The sequence below is a fragment of the Phragmites australis genome, chromosome 14 (assembly GCF_958298935.1).
Source record: "Phragmites australis chromosome 14, lpPhrAust1.1, whole genome shotgun sequence".
NCBI lineage: Eukaryota > Viridiplantae > Streptophyta > Magnoliopsida > Poales > Poaceae > Phragmites > Phragmites australis.
In genome coordinates, this window is record NC_084934.1 from 29131729 (window position 1) to 29152056 (window position 20328).

The 20328-nt window shown below is 44.3% G+C and overlaps 2 protein-coding genes across 2 annotated transcripts; both read right to left on the bottom strand.

Annotated features, from left to right (window-relative positions):
• Positions 1-652: 652 nt before the first annotated feature.
• On the bottom strand, positions 653-1711 carry LOC133891620 (protein EARLY RESPONSIVE TO DEHYDRATION 15-like). Its single transcript, XM_062332348.1, has 2 exons — positions 1568-1711; positions 653-1448 (listed from the first exon to the last, which is right to left on the bottom strand). Exon 2 carries the CDS (start codon positions 1425-1427, stop codon positions 939-941), a length of 489 nt encoding a protein of 162 aa, XP_062188332.1. The 5' UTR covers positions 1428-1448; positions 1568-1711; the 3' UTR covers positions 653-938.
• Positions 1712-10542: 8831 nt separating this feature from the next.
• Positions 10543-19571, bottom strand: LOC133890999 (DDT domain-containing protein PTM-like). The gene is made up of 10 exons (XM_062331669.1): positions 18472-19571; positions 17786-18382; positions 16268-17315; positions 15893-16178; positions 15680-15804; positions 15131-15603; positions 14496-14524; positions 13620-14240; positions 11686-13108; positions 10543-10888 (listed from the first exon to the last, which is right to left on the bottom strand). The coding sequence occupies exons 1-9, from the start codon at positions 19290-19292 to the stop codon at positions 12201-12203; spliced, it is 4908 nt and encodes a 1635-aa protein (XP_062187653.1). The 5' UTR covers positions 19293-19571; the 3' UTR covers positions 10543-10888; positions 11686-12200.
• Between the last annotated feature and the right edge of the window lie 757 nt (positions 19572-20328).

The window sequence follows — 20328 nt, forward strand, 5'->3', positions numbered from 1 at the left end:
TAGATGCAGACCGCTAGCCATTCAAAAAGGACATCTGGAAGTAGCTTGTGCTGCTGCTTGGCTCCATGTAGCATCTTAACAACTCAGTGCCATCTGCATTTGATAAAAGATGAAGGAAAATTTGAATAAAGTGAGGCAGAGTGAAGAGACCTGAAATAGGCAAGGCAACCTTAGGCAGAGTGAAATCCGATAATCAATACCTACGGAGAATTCCATCCTGCGGAGATCAATTTTGGAGCAGTTTCCGTCTAGCATCTACTTCTTATTCATTATACATACAGCTTGCTCCTTCAAGGGTAATTTCTAGAGCAGTCATTTGCTTGAAATGCCGGCACATGATCTATCCAATGGAGCTTTCAATTCCCTTTTGAACAGCTACGCACTGCCGTCTTTCAGAGACTCGATGATACTCATACCTCCTTGTGCACCATCACTCATTACTCATCACCATCTTCTCCCAAGAACTGGTGATCCAAATCAATCGCACCATCTTTCTTGATCAACTGCTTGTGATTAATCTCTGATGACATTGTCAAAGGGAGAAGTCAGTCAAGAAAAATCACCACCATCACAGTCGGAGAAGACATTTTCAGACTCGGAATCAGTGCACACTTTTCAAACACAGGATAAAGATGAAGGAAGAAGAAGCACCTGGTGAAGAGTTCTAACATTAGACTGCTTGCCATCTTATATCCAACATGAACAAAGAGAGGAGTAGTACATGATTCTACAACACGCCATGTTTTTTTCTTTTGCTTGCTTTTTTTCTAACACAGATCGATCGACCTGAACTGAACACAAGAAGCAACGAAGAGAGCACTAGGCGCCTTTGATTCTGCATGCCCTCTCTCTTTTAGTTGTATGCACAGAAACAGACTAGACTCGAAGGTTACACTACACAGAAGCGGCAGCAGCCATCGTCGCTCGCCAAGAAGGCTCTAGCGGGGCTGGTGGATGACGCGGAGTGCGCCGCCGTTGGCGCCGACGTACTGCAACGGCTTGTCAGCGTACATCCGCTGCTGCTCCCGCAGAGCACGCGGCGTCCCCGCGCCGACGGCCCTCGGCGAGTCGAGGCTCAGCGTCCTGAGCACCGCGTCCGCGTCACCGCCGAACACGGACGCTGGTTTCTGGTGGTGGTGGTGGTCGGGGGCGTAGAAGAGGTCGTCGGTGTCGACCATGTCGAGGAGGTCGAAGGAGTCGTCGGGGAGGAGCGCCGCGACGTCGACGTCGTCGGGGAGGGCGAGCGCGGCGGCGTACTCCTCCTCGTGGAGCTGGTGCTGGCGGAACCAGTGGTCGCGGAACCAGGCGGTGGTCTTGACGAGCTCCCACCACTCGGGCGAGAAGTCCTCCACCTGCCGGTACGCCGCCGGGATGAAGAGCGGCGCGTTCGGGTTCAGCGACGACGATGCCATGGCCATGGTGCTCATCCTCCTCTACTCAACTCACCCCTGGAACACACACACAGCAATAAAGCAATCAGCTTTACCGTTCACCAGCGTTCGCTTCACGCAACGCAATTCAGCGCCACAGATCCGAGAGCTAGCTTTTCTCGTGTTCGTGTTCTCACCTTGGCGTTGGCTCGCTTGCTCGGGCGTGAATTCGGGTGGCTTTCGGCTGCCGTGCCGCGGTGGCCGGTGGGGTGTGAGAGGGGGCGGGTGTTTATAGCCAAGCGAGGCGCGGGGCGGGGCCGCGGGATGGTCGCCGGTCGGGTCGTCTGAGGCTGGGGTGGGTGGGGCGGACGGGGACTGGTACGCGGTGTGGCGGGGGAAGACCATTCTAACTATTTTCATTTTATTTCGTTATTTTCCTAAATTCTTTTTTTAATCTCTTTATTTTTTATTTTCTTTTTTATTCTTATTTTTTTAAGAGTTTCTTTTTAAAAAGATTCGTAAAGTGAAAAGAGAATCTTCTCGTTGTAAAGAGAATAAATTTAATAATTCATTCATAAAGAGATTTTGTGTCGCCATTTCTAAACGGCCGGTGTGCGTCGACCGGATTTTCTGTGGGCTGGTGTGCGTACACAGGATTTTCTGTGGGCGCCGCGTCGGTGATTGGACATGGCCTGCTGGGGTGAATAAATTATTCGGAGGGTGAGCAGGGAGAGGTTCAACGTGTAAACCATGCTACGTTAGTGGGTTGTTTATGGCTAGATTACTGGAATAAACAAGCTGGGTAAACTGTGAGTTCTTTTTTTTTTTGGAAGCGTGAACTTAAGCGCGAATTAAGTAGGCCCTAAATTGCGAGTTTATTGAATTGGTATGTGTTGTGATTTGCTAATACTAGGTTATTCTAGTCATAAAAGAGTATTGGTTTGGGTTGCGTAAAATTAACATGTTTAAACTTTGGCAGTTAATATCTTTTTGAATATTCACATTAAACTTCTGAAAATGTTATACTCCATTAATTAGAGTTACTAGATTTTTCTTGAAAAGTAATTTTAAAATATTACAAGTTTTTTATAATTTGCATATACTTCTAATTAATGGTCAAATTAGTGTATAGGTGACCGTGTCGATATTTAAAATGATACTCTTTTATGACTCAAGAGTATATCAGATCTCCTTTAAGGATGGTCTTGGCTGAAATGACTATAAGATATGCTGATGAATATACTGATCATTGTTATATACTCCCTCCAATAAAAATTTCACAACATTTTAGACAACGTAAAACTTTTAAAGTTTTAACTATCAATATCTTTTAAAGTATATACATTATAAGCATAAAAATTATACGAGTAGATTTATCCTGAAATACACTTTTATAATATCATAATTTTATTAAATTTTGTAAACATATTTCAATAAAAAAATAGTGATAAAATGTACGTTTTGAAGACCAAGCCTTTGTCCAAAACATAGAATATTTGTGATTGTAGGAAATATGTGAAAATAGTAGCAAAAATAAGGTGCAGAGACAGGTCAATTCGTCGAATTAATAATCAAGGTGTGGCGTACTGCATCAGGAACTAAACCACGAAAACTGATGGATCCAAAGACGCTAGAGACAAAGATGTAGTAATCCGAAGTCGGCACGTCTTAAGCATACTGAATTGCAAATTGTTTTGGTGAAACGTTCTTTTTAGCCAGCTGGGTGCATGGTGACATCAAGTGAAGGTTACAAGTGACGGGGATGAACGGAGCAACTAGGCAATGCCTCTTTGATTTCCATGCAACTCGACGCGTACTCTAAAATGGCTCGGAGGAAGAAATTACCGATTTTGATCGCTGTATATACACTGACGAACCCATGGCCACGGCAGACCACGTCCTACCGCCGCCGCCGACTGCTACTCCGGCACCGGCGTCCACGTCTCTCGCAGTAAGATCCTGCTTGTTGTCGATTTGTTTTTGCTCCTAGTTTTGTTGGAGGTTACTCTCGACTAACGTCCAGGGCTGGATCTGGTTTGTGTGTGATTCGTGCAGATCTTCTTGGCTGATCAATTCCTGAGCGGTGACTAGTCTCCTGGCCTGATCACTGCTCTTTGATCTCGGTTTGCTATCTCGGGACGATCGAAGGGGATATTTGCATCCCTACGATCGAGGGGATGAAAAAGGAAGATTTTTTGTATGAAAAGGGAAGAATAAGTGAAGAGGAGGAGGAGGATAAAGAAAAAGAGATCCGTGATCCAGTGTGTAAGTAGTGGAGAATCGGAGAGGTAAATTCTATGAGATTCGGTCTCACATAAAGATCTACTTTTGTATATGTAACGTGTTTTATTTTTTCCTCTCAATTACGCGTATCAATCGTTACATCAGAAAATAACAATTTAGATCAAAATTTTATAAAATTCTTACAATAAAATATCTTATAAAATTTTCTTCTAGAAACCGGGGTTCTAAGATGACCGCAAGCCTGACTAGCAGTCCGCAGCCGACTGCTTATGGTCCCGTCAAACGCCTCGTGTCGTTCCTTCGGTCTATTCCCGGTCGATTTGGGCATTTCCATGCTCATCGATCTGTGATCTGATTATTGATTGTTAGAGTATTATTGTTAATAATCGACTGCGCCATGTTACCCCGTTGTGCATGCATGTGCAATCCTATCACTGGATAAGCTGTCCGTATCGCCTTTCACAAAGCCGACGTCACTGCATGGAAATGATCTACTGGCTAGCTTCTTTATTCATCGTGTGGTTCGCAATCGATTAGCCGCCTGCTACTTTCGTTTTCGTCTGTACTTCATTCATTCTGGTACTACTGGTGTTTTTCCCCAACTCAAATGGTACAAGTGTTCGTATATGCACGCACATTGTGGCCTCGGGTACCCCTGATGTGTCCCACCTGTTGTCGTGTGTGGAAATTGGAATTGTGTGGGTACATGCGATGTACTATTTGTTTACTTTGTGCTATGTACAAGCGGAAAAAACTGAGGTGGATTCACTGAAGATACTTGCTGGAGCCAACGGCGGATCCATATGGGGCTAAGCTCGTCTACCTCAGAATCACTTGGGAGCCCTTCCCTCTCTCTATTTTTTTCATATAAGAGAAAGAAGAGAAGGAAAAAGAAATAAAAGTGGAGAAGAATAAGAAAAAGAAAGAGTAAGAGTACTCCTACTTAGGGTATATTTGATAGAGTTCTAACTCAAATTTTTTTGAAGCGAGATATTACTAGTTTTAGGAATTTATAGGGCTATGGATATACTGAGTGTGTTTATGTGAGCTATTTTGTTTCCATTTTAATCTAAAAATAAAGATTTAAATTACTTTATCTTAATTTATAAATTTAAAATCTAATATAAAGCTAGAAGCTAGAGTAATACTCCCATCAAATAGGACTTTAGGAGCTGTTTGGTAGAGCTCTGATTCTGTGGTGAGAGTGATTCTGTAGTGGAAGTAGGGTGGGAGTGATTCTGTGGTGAAAGTGATTCTGTTTGTAAAATCATTTAGTATGCTAGTGATGGAAGTGATTCCTGAGAGGATATTGTGTTGAAATCGAGGAGAATCAGTTGAGAATTAGGTGGAAGCTAGTTTTTTCAACTCCCACCTCGCTATACAAAACGGGAAGTGATTCTCGAGGGGAATCACTCCCCGACCAACCCGTTTGACAGCGCTAAGAGTGATTTCAGAGCGAAATTAGCTCCCAAAACTCTACCAAACGAAACCTTAGTATCTCTTAATCCGCCACTAGAGTTAGTCTCAAACACAACCTGGTGAAGTAGGTGCACCAGGTGTCTCCTCTAGCTCCATGTGCTAAACGTTTGAGAAGCAATCACGCACGATGAAAGTGGCGTGGCACCCAAAAAAAAAAAAAACCTACTAGTACCACCAGCACTAGCAGTGACAAAAGAAAACAGAAAGAAAAGGAAGCAACGGACCGAAAGCGCACGGAACGATTGGGAGGTCACATGCGGCGGGATGGCATGGCATCACGGGACATGGGAGAGGACGATGAAAGGCCGCCACGCGTTGGGTTGTGGTTGCCGGCGCCGCTGCCGATGGCGATGGCGAGCGTGCCCGTCGCCGTACGAAAGCGCGGCGCCAACCCTCCATCCACCTGGTGTGGTGTGCTCCTGCTGCCGTGGAGTGCGATTGCGCAGCGAAATTATTGGTCACTCCCGTGTCCCCTTCACCAGCAAGCTAGTCGCAGAGATGGGTCCTGGACTTCTTTCTGCCCAGGTTCTCTGCAGCGTGGATAACGCGCGACATATGGTGTGGTTGGTTCAGAGGATGGCGGTCTCTATTTTAATATGTTTGTATTACTTATTAATATATATTACTATGAGGTTAGAATTTGTAAGGTTAATATACTAATTAATGAGTTAATTAGAATATGATTAGAGTTAATTAGCATATTTTATTATTAATTAATAATGACTATGACAAAAGTAATATTAATACGTATTAGTGCATATTGATTAGTGTATTATTAATGTTTATTTTTTAAAATTAAAAGATATAATTAATTGATAATTTTCGTTCTCATCCGTCTCCCTCGTTCCTCTAACAAAATAAAAAAAACTTATCTTATTCATTCAACTAAAAAAAAAGAACCATTCTATCTCTAAAATCAGAAACAATCCTATCTCATTCCACTTTACCTCCCGGCCAAACAACCTAACTTGCAGCTGATTCCAACCGCAGTGCAGATGATTCAGGGCGCAACCACCGGATAAGGCTGAGCACAACCGATGTGGGGAAGAGAAGACGCGGTCCGGTGGCGTCAGATTGCTGCACCGTTCATGATTGGGTGATGGCTCTCCATGCCTAGATGCAGAGCCAGCAGATACAGAGGAATGGGGTCTTGATTGGTTCTGTAAAGATGCAACTCCCCGTCTCACGAGTCATGTGAGCGAGCGCGGCATTATTGCCTGAGCATGTGGTGCCAACCACCGGCCTCGGCAGGCAGAGCCGTTGCTCTCAGAATCTGCCGTACCATGGGGTGGAGGGAAACTGCCCGGTGCGGTGCCGGACTCTGACGTGCCTCTGCCTCCGCCGAGTCTACGGCGGCGGCCGTCGAGCTACTACCAGTGGAGCACGCGGTATGGACTAGCATGGCTGCATGCTAATCGCCAAGTGGGTGCATGCCTGGCTTTTGTTTCTTCGCCAGCTGCTTTACGAAAGAGTTGCCTTGTCTCTAAAGTACGGTAGCGACGAGTCCTGGTCGTTGATAACGGCGTCCGGTTAACACTATACTATAGGCATATTCAGATTAGGTTGTCGCTTTCACCTTTTGGGGAGGATAAAAAAGGTGTGGTTGGTTCTATGGAGCTCTCCCGCTCTGGTCTAGCGTATACATAGAATTCTCTCCAAAAGGATTGTCTATATATTATTACAGTCTTGTTCAATAGATGTAAATATATATAGTATTATTATGGATTGGGGTGAAGCTATATTCGAGCTTTCCTCTACAGCCTGATCTGATCGATACAACCTCTGCATCTGGACTCACTTTTCAGCGTCACAAAATTATTTTCATACGAATAATCAATCATAATCTCAACTCTTTCGTCTATGCATACGGTGTCAGATTCAGTCAACCAAACAAAGACTCAGTTTGATCTGTTGAAACAGATACAACCAATCAAATACTCTTCTTTTTAACAAATATAACTCTGTTCAGCCTACTTCCCCTCAGTCTACTTATACAAAATCTCTTCCGAGGAACTAAACACATATAGGTACTGCCTTTATCTTTTGCCAATCAATTGCCATCATAGGCTGATGCATGTTGGCCCCTTTTCTAAGTTCCCGAGTTCCCTTAGCTTTTTCTGCGTTTAGTTCCCCGAATGAGATTTTGCAGAGCTGCATCAGCCTATGATGGCAATTAATTGGCAAAAGATAAAAGCAGTACTTGTATGAGGTGGTGTCCAGGACACAGGGTAAATATTGAATTAGTGGCGTCGGCTAAGGCTCGGAAGCATTGGGCCAATAGGTTAGAGGTTCTGAGCATACAATGCCAAGGTAGGCATGTCAACAAGGCCCGATTCCTGTTCCCCGAGGGGGAATTCCTCTATTAGAGGGTGAGGATGGGATCAATTTTTCCCCGTGGGGAATTTAATGGGAGAAAAGTTTCCCCGTTAGGTATGGTGGGGGCGGGGATGGTCCCCCTCCCCCATCCAAATGGGCTTTACTTGTATTGAAGCTTAGTTTACTTAACTCCAATCGGCATAGCCTGAAAGTTCCTGACTAACTCCAATCGGCCCAGCCTAAAAGTTCCAACCGGCCCAGCCCCAGCCCCCATCCCAGTATGCGGTCACATTTCCGTAACCCTAAAGTCCTGGACTCTTGGTGGCTAGTCCTCCATGGCTCAACTCCCTCACCCCAACTGCTAGGCGGCACGCCCACGCCTGACACTTCCCTCACCTGGCCGCGCTGCCCTGGCCGCCTGGACGAGCTGCGCGCCTGCACCTGGAGGCTGGGCCACAACCCCTGGTCGCGCTAGCTGGTTGCCCCTGGACACGCTGCCCCTCGTCGTAGAGCAGCGCGGCCGCCCACGCTGTGCACAGTAGCAACCTCAGCCGCGACGCACCACGCATGCCAGCAGGCAATAGCAGGCGTGCTGGAAGCCGTCCCTCCCCTCCCCTCCCGCTGCAAATGGACCAGATCGACACCGTCATGGATTCGCCCTCCTTGCTGTTGAGCTCCGACGGCGACAACGCAAGGTGAGAAGCGAGCTCCCGCCTCCCCATTCCTTCTCCTTCCTTTGTATTCGAGTTCGAGTTGTCTCATTGCGCCGTTGTGTAACTAACCTACGTTCGGCAGTGCACACGAAGGGACGCTAGCACGGACCGGCCACCACCTGCTCCAATTGACGCAGCACTAGACGCCACGACCATTGTCATACCCTCGATGTGCAAGGTATTGCACCTGTGCCAGTCATCATCATGCCCCATACCACCTCTGTCTCCAACATAGTGGCCCGCCAACTTCCAAATTCGGCTAGAAAAGATGTCGTGTGAGAAACTGTCCAAATAGTATTCTAATTAATCATTAAAAGGATATTTGCTTAATCACAACCTCAATAATTAACCGAAATACCATCCTGATAGTCTCGGCACGTGACGTGTTTTATGCCCAACATCAGAACACATGCCCTTCCAACATATAACATCACAAACAAAGCTTAAGAAAAAAAATAAGTAATTAACATTAGATTACAAGTTCTTAAGCATTCAACCATTTACAATAATTTACACAAAAGATTAGATCAACTACGCAGTGAAAACAAAACGACAACAAAAGAAGAGTTGAGCCACATACCCTTAGGCTTCACCCCAAAAGCTTCATTACTCGAGAGTAGTTCCAGTCCTAGTGGCAGAGTGACCCATGTATATACTTTTTAACTCGGATTCTCTGACCCTAACTAGCAATCAGACCATACCTATCTATGGTCAAACCGGCAAACCTTATCGGCAGCACCTTTGTGGGGTCACGAGCGAGGACTCCGACGAAACCTTCAACAATGAAGAGTACTAAAATGCTCTATGAGACTAGTAAAGTGCTTCTAAAGTGATTTAGACAACATTCACCGAGCTAAACTCAAAATACCACATGAATTGGATCTAGGCTAGGTTGAACTTAGGTCTAAACGACATGAGGGTCGAATCAAGCTCGAAAACAACGAGAAAATGGCAGGGTATGTCCCACCTTAGTGTATGGTAGCTTTCTAGCGGATCAATGCACTCCGGAGAATCTCTGGTTTGGAGATCGAGCTCTGGGATAGCGTGCGGGCTTAAGGTTGGATGAGTGTGCTTGCGGCAAGAGAGAAGAGAGGAGGAGCTCGGAGAAATCCTCTGGAAGCTTGGGAAGGTTCTCACCGTCAATCTCCGGTCATCGTGGACGTCGAGGTGGAGCTCTCCTTCTCTCTCTAAGGTGGAGTGGAGAAGAGAATGAGGGAATGAGTGTGAGAGAGAGCAAACAAGAGTGATCGATTCACTTAAGTTCGAGCCTCCGTGCTCTGGCGGTCAGACCGCTAATGCTCCTGATCAGACCACAGTAAGTCCACGTGACTGCACACTTGACGGTCAGACCGTGGGTAAGTTCGATCAGACCGTAAGAGTGGTTTTTGCTAAATTTTTCTAAGTGTCTCCTTATCTTCACTGTCCAACTTTTTCTAAGTATTTGAGACTTCTCCAAAATACTGTAAACCAACTCTAAAGTATTTATAACACATTTTGACTTAACTCGATAAACAAATACATATAATTACACGTAATGATGATCATATATACTTAATTACGTCATTAGTAATTTTGGAATGTGACATGCCGCCACAAGGAAGAAAAGCTGCCTTGCTTGGTTAGTATGGGTGCTTGGAGCATTGACCAGGCCGCATTTGGTCTCAGCTGCTTGGAGCATTGACCAATGCTAGGCCACAGTGCCAGCTCCCATTCAAATGTGTTGCCATCAAACAGAATTTAAGAAGATGTTGAGACCTTGTTTTGATCACTTACTTGCAAGACCAACAACTGATAACATTTCCTTCTTGGTAGCAGGGATAGAGACCCCGTCGAGTATCCATTCCCTGTGTGAGAGCAAGGATAGGAGAATTTTCTCCGTCTCAAACAGAGACGGGCAAATTTCTTCCAATTAGGGTTGAGGATGGTTACCCATTCCTGTAGAAACTTTTCCTGTTGGCATGCCTATGCCAGGGTCACCATTCTGATCCGAGGCCTTCATAAAGCTGCTCCCTCCGAACCCAAATGAGCCAACAGGCAGTCGAATAGCGAAGCTGCAGGTCAGCGTCTGCAGGTGCGGCCAGCGGAATCAAATCGTATCGTCTCGGTACGTGACTACGTGATGAACGTACCCGAACGCCCCCGCCCGAAGCACGCCGGCGATAGCCGTCCACCCAACATTTCTGCATAGCCAGACACCCATTCAACATCTACCACAATGGAAAAGGTCCACAATTTGAACTCCAGCCATCCCTAGTAACTAGACAGCTATAGAATCCCAGAGCCGCACTTGAACAACTCCCAATGCGCAACACTGCTAAGAAAGGATCATAATCTAACAGTTAAGACATACATCTCGCAGTATTGTTAGCTCCTGCAAGACCACCGGGACAAAATATAGCTAGCAAGTACAAAACAGCATTGTACAAACAGATGCAATGCTTCAGTTAACCGGGATAATTGCTCAATTGTCACTATAAAGAAGTGACAATTGCTGCTGATGATGACATACAGACCGCCCTCAGTTAACCTTGTAACTCGAAGCCAAATGAAACACTATACAAAAACTAATGACTGCGTCAAGATGAATTACCCTGCAGCATATACAAGTAACGTTTGCAATTGACTGTTAGAAGCAATTCAAAAAAATGAATCATTAGGATGGCTTGTCAATCTGGTACAGTATCTAAGGATGCACAAGCGAGATCAGGAGAGCGGATGCCTCGTGCTTCACGGCGGTAGTGACTGCTTTTTCTTTTTATCTCCTGCCTGTTTACATGGAGAATAAACAAGATGAGCACGAGCTGAACAGAAAATAGTCTTTTAGGAGCTATGGTATACTGGGAGAATAAACTGTGCCTTTGTGAATTTGGCAACTTCGTATGATATGAAATTACTATTGTTCAACGAATAGGTTAAAGAAATAGAAAGTAAAAAAAATCGGCATATCATGTTCACAATGATATTGCCGACCATCAGTAACTCGTTCTGTGTAAAACGAACTGAGTCACTGGGACAAGAATAAGAGATGTTAATTCTTCAAGGGAGGGGGAGGCAGATTACCTATGACCTCCTCGATGCACTTGTGCTGTTTAAATGCAATACCTAGAAAACTTAGCAACTTCAAATTCAGACAGGACTTCTAAAAAATCCTAAAAGATGGCTTTGCTATCAGTTACAAGAATCCATAATATTAGTAAAAGCATTAATGTAAATCTTACAATAAGTTCTTCCAACAATGGAACTTTGTTACGGCCAATTACGATAGTAATACTATAATACTATTTCCTTTCTAGTTTAACCCTATCACATGTTGACAACTATGTGAAGTGATCAATGAACCAATGCAGGTGGGTAGAGAAAAAGATTTATCTATGCCAAATATTTGCCTCAAACCATCAATAGGTACTGATTATGAGAACTTTAACCATAACAGAAAAACAAAAGGAAAAAAAGGCACTGGAAGCCTTTTATTTGAACAGCATGTTGTCACGGAAGAACAGGAAACAAGTTCAGAATACTAAACAAACAAAGGAGCAGGAATACGTAAAGCAAAACTAACTCACCTTGAACATGATGTGTTAATGCAGGGCTACCAAATACCAGCCGCTTGTACTTGGAGATATCCAAATCAATGCATAATCTCAGTAAAGTGCAATATGAATCCCATATTCTGAAAGCTAGGGTGAAGCGTGGGAAGGAAATGATATCTAACTATTCCCTATGTCAGCCCTATCAAGAGTGTTATAACTTGACCTCTGAGTCAATTATTCTAACGCTTGGCTTGTCAGATCAGCATATCCCAAAGGAAACCACAAAAATAGCCTTTTCCCTATAGAACCAGTGACACTAAGATGTGAGGCACTTTGAGTTGACAGTCACAGAATTTTCAACCACAGTAGCACAAAGAAGTGAAAGTGGAGCTAAGGACACTAATGCTGGGGCTGGAAGTTCCCTTCGACTGTCCACAGTATACTATAAAGTCACAACCACCTGAAGGTCAATCTCATGCTCAGCAGGAACAGAGTTCTAAGAATCATCCTTAGATAACAAAGCAAGAGATTCCTTTACTGAACCAGTTTCAGATGTAATGATCAGTGTCTCTGCTAGATATCCTAATGTTGTTGAACTGTTCAGCCAGAAAATCACCCGAATGTGTTGTTGCAGAAGCAAACTTGCTATCTTCAGTACTAGCAAACTCTTTTGGACTTCTATTATTGTCCAGCTCTTTCGAACTGTTACCATTATCACTCTCTTTTGGACAGTTATGATTATCAAGCTCTTCCAGAATGTTATGATTATCAAGCTTCAGACTGTTCAAACTGGCCAGTTCTTTCATACATTGTGTTTCTTCAGCAGCGAACTCGCTACTTTCAGTACCATCAAGCTCCTCTCGACTGTTTTGATTGTCAAGCTCTTTCAGATTGTTATGGCTGTCCAGTTCGTTAAGACAACTGTGGTTATTAAGCTCTCTCTCAGTCCTATAGCTGTCAAGGTCTTCCAGATTGTTGTTATTGTCGAGCCATTTCAGATAATTATGATCATCAGACTCTTTCTCAGAGCCAGGACTGTCATGCCCTTTCAATTTGTTATGGGCATCTAGCTCTTTCAAACTTTTATCAACATCCAGCTCTTTCTCAGTGCTATGACCGTCAACCTCTTTCAGATTGCTATGATCATTCAGCTCCTTTAGACAATCATTATCATTGAGCTCTATCTCAGTAATATGACCATTGAGCCTTTTCTCGATGCTATGATCATGAAGCTCTTTCTGACTGCCATGAGCACCGAGATCTTTGGGACAGTTGTGGTCCTCGTCCTGTACATACTTGTTGTCGTGTTCCTTATCTGAACGAGCTTTCAGAATTGTACCATTTTGTGCATATGGACAGACAGGTACACCTCTCAGACGGCATCTATGGCATTTGAAACCTATGAGATTGTTCACATTCTCAAGGGTAATAGAATATATATCCCCATGAAACCAATCTGAAAGGAAGAGCAAATGTAATAAGGATTATAGCATGTCAGATAAACTTCCTATGGCATGAAGTGCAACAAAAGTTAACGTCATACACAGCCAACATTTAAAACTGCAGAAATGATTACTTGTTGACTAGTGCTCTTCTGCTCTCCCAAAAGATGAAAAACACATAAGGACCTGATTCTCAACTACCTAGTACTCCACTACTAACAATACAATTTGGGATCCATGCAACTTTTTTCTCGAACAAGATCCATGCAACTGAGGAAAGGATGCTCCTTTGCATAGAGAACACAACCAAACAGAAGCATTTAAAGTAGCTTATAGGAAAAGGAAAGTAATAGCTAAGTTGCTTCAAAGAGGACTGACACCAAAACTGATAGGTCCCGACTGTCCTCACTGTTATGCAAAAAAAACATAATAAAAAAGATTTTGTAGCACACATAATTGCTGAGTGAGCAAGCAGTTGTTCTAAGATCATGAAGATATATGTCATGCAAGTGAAACCTTGCTTACCTTCACATTTTTCACAAGCAATATAAATAGCCTCTTCGCTATAGCATTTCTCACACAAACAGCATACTGGACTGACTTCAGAAATTTCAGCATCTTCGGATGGAAAAACAACTCTTTCTTTCCTAAATTTTTTTGCCCGTTCATCATCTGCATTTTGTGTCCATCGAATGCCATTTAACCAGTATGAATAATGCAAAGCAGTCCTCTTCCTCTTACGACAGATAGCTGCATGCTCAGATATATTTGAGTTGCCTTTCATGTACTTATCATACAATCGTCTTGATAAACGTTTCACCGGTTCATTCTTGGGCACATTTGATGGTTCACTCTCAGGCATCTTTGGTGATTCATTCTTTGATACATTCGGTGGGTTCTTTCTAGGCCGACCACGCTTACTCTTTTTGCCAGTTTTCGTCTTGTATTTGAGAACTATCTGATTTCTCCTAGTCAAAATCTTGCGTGATTGTTTCTTTTGCTTCTTTCTTGGAGAGGTCCTCTTTGGTGCAGCCTTTTTCTGTGGAGACCTCACCTTCAAGACCTTTTCAGCTAGGCACTTGTTGCAAACATAAACAGCATCAACAGCACCTCTAGGAACCTTGAAATGTTTTTTATGGAAAAGAGCTGCACAGAACAAGATAAAATTAGTAAGTAACAAACATTGCAATAACTCCCGATATATAATCAAGCATCAATAACCAAAGAAAAAGGCAAATTTTAAAAGTTGATGACTGATTAGCAGTTCATAGCAAATCTTTTTTATCCGATGGCAGACAGAAGACACCAAAAAAATAAAGTGCATAATAAGCATAAGAACTTCGGGGCTATAGTTATGCATATGCAAAACGAAAAAGGGTGTCTGTGTGCAACAGTACATACCTGCACAATATTGGCAGTTCACAGCTTCACTGTGGGGGGAAAAAACAAGAGAGTGAGATTAACTAGTCAAAAAGACAAACATATTGCAAAACGGAGAACATGGTGCAAGAGTTTATTGGCCTAACCAATAACTGCAATAATCAAAATGTTGAAACATGGTTCCTATAATACCATAATAAGTTTTCTGAAATATTAGCTCAATTCAATGACATGTAAAGAAATAGCACCATCAGTTAGATTGTTAATTGTGAACCTAGATAGTTTCGAAAACAAACACTAATATGTAATAAAGCATAGTCCAGTCATGAAAAAAGTTTCTATATATATTGGTAATCATGAAACTAATCAGCAAATAACAGTTATTTAACAAGTATTGCAATCTGACTGCAGATATGAAATTTTAACAACAGCTCGCTGCATCGTAACAAGTAGCAACAGACATTACCACAACAAAATAATCCAAATATCATCAAAACAAAACTTAACCCTATCAAGTTCACAGGGGGGACTTGGATGAAATACACAAGCTTTTACTAGTTGATAGTAATAATTGATTGGGTGAAATGGTTTGGTTGACAACAAAATTACAAGAAACTATTAAAAGTGATTAGAAAAAAATAGCTCTCTTAACATACCTGGCAGTCACTTCTTTGTTACAATGACCACAAAGCCTGATGGATAGCTTTTTAGCCTTCTCAAAGAGGTAATCAAACCCTGATTTTTTTGGCATTTTGGGTTTGGAGTCACGCCTCTTCTTAGTCTTCTTAGGAAGATCATCAGTTTCTTTCTTTTTCAATACACGAGCTAATGCTTTGGCTTCATATGCCTTCAACAGATTCAGAGGGACATGTCCTTCGCTTAACCAGTACCTGTTCCTCTCGCTAGAAGGCTCCTCAAATTTTGTTCCATGTTTAGAAACAACAGGAGGAATGTTCTCTCTCTTTCCGAAGTCAAGTAGATATTCAGCATTTGTTCCTTCTATGTGTTTTCTGCGGATTATAACTTTCTTAAAAAACCTTGCTATTTTCTGGGTTTCCTTTGTTGCAAGGCTAGATGGAAGAGTACTCAATATCTCAGTCCACTTGATATTCCATTCAAGCTCTTTAATCTGAAGGTGCACAAAGGAGAACAATTCAGTGACCAAAATTTACCGATTGCTTTTCAAAACAAAGAGAAGATATTACCTGCAAAATGAGCTGGGCCACATTCTCTGTCATTTCTACAGCCGCTCGCCAAGCTATGTATTTGAACCTCCGAGCAAATTGTGAGCCATCAGGGTATAAAATGGTCGGAATTTTCTTACGTCCCGCTGAGACATGCCAGGTCAAAAAGGTTTAATGCAAATACAATGGTAGGAAAAACATATCAGAGAATTGACAGAAGATTGGTCATACAACCTTGCCGAGCAGCTTTGTAGGCCAGTGACTGCGGCAACCTCTTCCAATGGAACACTTGACGAGATAATGTTCCACCCCTCCACCAATAAACACCAACATCACGAGAGTCAACTTTGAGTTCACCATTGGACGATGGCTTTCTCCCTGGCTTTCTTGAACTTCCATGAGTTGAAGATTTATTAGATGAGCGGACCAAGATATGAGCTGCAGAACCAACCACTTCAACAGAGTCCGCCGGTTTCTGCCATTCCACAGAAATGGCAACACGTCGCAGACTGGACTCTAACTGCAGAGTATGAGCAAATAAGCATGTAATTTTTGTAGCATTTACAGAATAAAACTTTTAATAAGAACAAAGCATTTGACAAGTTATACCATTAGAAGAGGCTGCTTCAGTGATGATACATCTGAAGCCTTCAGAACTGTGTTACGCCAATAATCTCTATATTGTGGATTTTGCCAGGGGCCAGCCAGCAAACCATCCAACCGTTCTTCAATTGACAAAATGATGTGCACAGCAAGAACAATATGGCTTTCCATGTTTTTTTCTGCCCGGGGACCAAAATCATGTAGCTTAGGACCTTCCATACATTTAACATCAGTTACTCTGAAAATGCAATCAACACCGCCACTAATTTGGCAGGAGTTACACCAGCCACATTTTTCTTTAAGCAGCTCGACAGAAAGCTTTTGATCAGTTAGTGCAAAAATGTTAGCATATTTCTTACATATTGTTCTTAGATAGAACAAAGGTGCATCCTGAGCAGGTTTCTTCCCTTCCTTGTTTTCAGACAGCTTGTGTTTTAACTCTTCAGCAGCTGAAGCTGCTATTTGACCAAAACTGTAATAGTTTATGTACCTAGCAGGGTCTGAATAGAAATGGCAATCACTTGGTTTTTCCTGAGGTGATGGATCTTTCTTATTCAATGCAGATGAACCATTAGCATGTGAAGAAACAGCATCTTGCTGAGAATTGTGGTGATCATTCTTATCACTAGAGGTGTTATTTTGAGGTGTCTGATTCAACACCTCTTCAGCAGCAGTTTTGTTTTCACTTCCAGACATAAGTGCAGATCTCAATGTGATGTTCCGGTGTGATGCATCCTGATCTAACTGATCGGAATTTGAGGCGAAAGCTTTTCCAAAATGCAATGGTTCGACCTTAAACTGCTCATATTCACTAGGTTCCTTCAACGATGATAAATGCCCACAATCTGTCTCAGCATCAGATGTACTACATTCCTTGCTACTCTGGTACCGACCATTAAAGCTGGGCGGCTCGATTGCAGTACCAAAAAATAAAGATGTTGCATTAACAATTGAGCTGTATGAAGGATGGCATGGGTTCAACACCACAACAAGGGAATGAAGATCAATCTGACCATAATAATGACATGGAGAGTCCACATCACATGAGTCAACCCTGCAAATTCAGAAGGTGCTTTGTTTATTATGCAGCAAGAAGTAATATCCATACATGTAGGATCAATTTCCCAGAGTAAAGACATCATATCTCGCTTCTGCAATATAAATACTTCACTTTTTTTGCAATATAAATACAGAATTGGATCTTACTAAATTTTATTCCAGAGAACATTAATTTAGCTTTCCTAGTTGGCAAAAAGAGCTATTGTGTATACCACAGAAGTTATATTTTAATTGTGGTCCGACAGAACATCAAGGTATGACCATGCCCCAGCATTCATCAGTAAGCCAAACTTGATTATTTGAATGGTAGAGCACCAGAGCAGTGTAATCGTTACACTAAGATTTTGAATAAAACAGGAGGGCAATATAGCAGAGGAATATTCACAATCACACCAGAGCCACAAAAAAAAACAGCTCAGATAGATATGCATGCAACACCAAAGGAAGAGGTCCATGATGACTTACACCAAAAGATAGCCGCAAGTGCCAAAGTATAGTCGGCCATGCGGATCAATTCCCAGAACCTCTGCTCCTCTCATGGGATTTGTCATATTTCTAGATCCATCATTCTTCTGTATTAAACACTCCGGACAATACCAATCACCTTCAGGCAATAGATCCTCCACCACCCCCACACATTTAGAATGGAAGGCTGCCGGACAGCCATCACAGCATAACAAATTACCATCCATGCCACAAAGGTAACACTCATCACTGTTACCATCATCCATATCACCAGAGCCTTCCGGAGGCGGAGAAGAATCTGCCTGCCCCTTGACAGAAGAACCCCTCCTTTTTCTTAAACCAGTGCTTCTAAAGCCCTCATCATTTCCATCTGACTCAGACATCCTTGACCGTATAGCCTCAATCTCCATAACATCATCAGATAGTGACCGCAGCAGCTCGAGTTTCACCACTGCGGGCTGCCTATAGTACTCCGTACTCAGCAGCTTTAAGTCTGTAAGCTTCATACCATACCTCAATTCTGAGCCCCTGGTTAGCAAGTACTCGGCGAGATAGATTGGCCAAGTTGCTAGGTCTAAAAGTTCCCAGTTAAGATTCCTACAAAGACAACAGTAAATAACTAAAAAAGAAGTCTTTCATAATGTAGAGCTCTCTAAGCTTAGGTTACAACAAGGACACGCATATACCTAATGCAGTGTATTGCCGAAGGGTCTCCTTCGTTGGCGAAATCTTCCAAATGGCTCTTCAGAGCTCGCAGAAGAGCGAAATGCACCCAGTCAATCAAGGGATTCACATGCGTGCACCGTAGCGCAGACACAAATGTCTCCAGTGGAAACGGGCTCAGGAATAGCTGCCTACTAAATGACCTTAAGCATGAGTAGACTTGAAAGATATCGAGAACAGGGAGGCCCCCCAAATCCAAACCCTGTGATGACGGCGGCAGCTCCGGCTTCGGAGGCAGCCTCTCCACCGCAGCTTCCTCCAAATCCTTGGAGACGGACCGATACCGTCCACTCCCATTTGCACGAGGACGCTTCCTCCCAGACTGCTGTGGCGTCACAGCAGCCGCGGCCTCGGCCTCAGCGGCCTCTGCAGCGGCCGCTACAGCAACCACAGCCTCCATCTCAGCCACCCTCGCCGCCGCCTTCGCTTGCCGCGCGCTCCGCCGCAGCGGCCTAGCCGAATCGGGCCCGGGACTAACCCTCCCCTTCTTCTCCGCCGTCGTCTCGGGCTCGATTTCTCCATTCGGCGACTCCTCGTCCCCGCGCCGCCGCTTCTTCGGCCGCCTCCCAGCAGCTTCCCGCGGCGGCGTCCGCTGCAGCGCCGGCGGCATCGGGGGACCAACAAGCATCTCGGCCATCTCCTCGGCGTCGACCTCCTCCGAGTCCCCGTCCTCGTACAGCACGCGGAAGTAGCCCGCCTCGGTGTCGTACGACTCCACGACGCCCGCGTACACCCCGAACCCCGGGAACGCCTTCCTCACCGCCCTCCCCACCAGCCCCTCCATCCCCGCAGATTCGGCGGACCCCCTGCGGGCGGGATCCCTAGGGTTTGGGGCGCGGGGAGGCCAGCGCAGCTGCGGATCGGGCGCGACTGCGTGGCACCGGGCGGGACCGGCGGGCGGTTAGGGCTTGCGGGGTCGGGAATTTTGGGTTCGCTCGCGTCTGGGACTCTTGGGGAGAGGAAGAGGAAGGGGGAGAGGCGTGCTTGTATATCGCACGGGTTGGAGTTGAGAGCTGAGGCGTTTCGGGTGCAGAATGGGATGGAAAGGCGACGCGATGTGGGTTGGGTTTTGGGAGGGAAAACAGGATTGGCTCCATGCGCATCACACGGGAAGTTGCTTCCTTTGATTTGAAATGAAAATGGATGGAGAGTCAACAAGGTTATTGCTAGATACAAGATCATCTATGAGTGGTATTATATTGGCATATTTTCTAAATTTTAGGTCATTGAAATCTTTTCCGATGTGAATATGCATCGAGGAGGGGGAGGCGTGCTTCAACGGCAGTTCTCGACGGGGGACTAATTGGGGGGACTTCTTTTGTCGCTAGCTTTAGAGGAGGTCCGGTGGAGGAGGAAGCTGCAAGGGCGGAGGACAACTGGTGAGTTGGTGCTAGGCAAGGGAGCTCTAAAATGAAGTGGTTAGCGCGGGGGCGGAGCGGCACGAGTGCCCCCAGCCATAGGTCAAGCGAGGCGGCGGGGGAGCGTGCGTCGCATGGGTCAGGCAGAGGGCGCGGGGAAGAAGAAAGCAGGAGATGTATTGGATCGAGATTGGACGAATTAAATTTGTCGCCTAAAAAGAAAACAAAAAATAGATGCTTGAAGAATAGCACCCGCCCTATATTGGTGTTCAATAGTGGGGAAATATGACTTTACCAGCTAGAGAAAAGGGCGGGGTGACAACGTTGGTGGAGAGGCCCTCAAAGTTAGCAGGTGACGCAAACATCATGTATCGACGGACCTCAACAAGGGATACAAGAAGGGTGGTAAGAAGATTTACCAGTCACAGAAAATGATGGGGTGACAATGATCTTGGTGAGGTG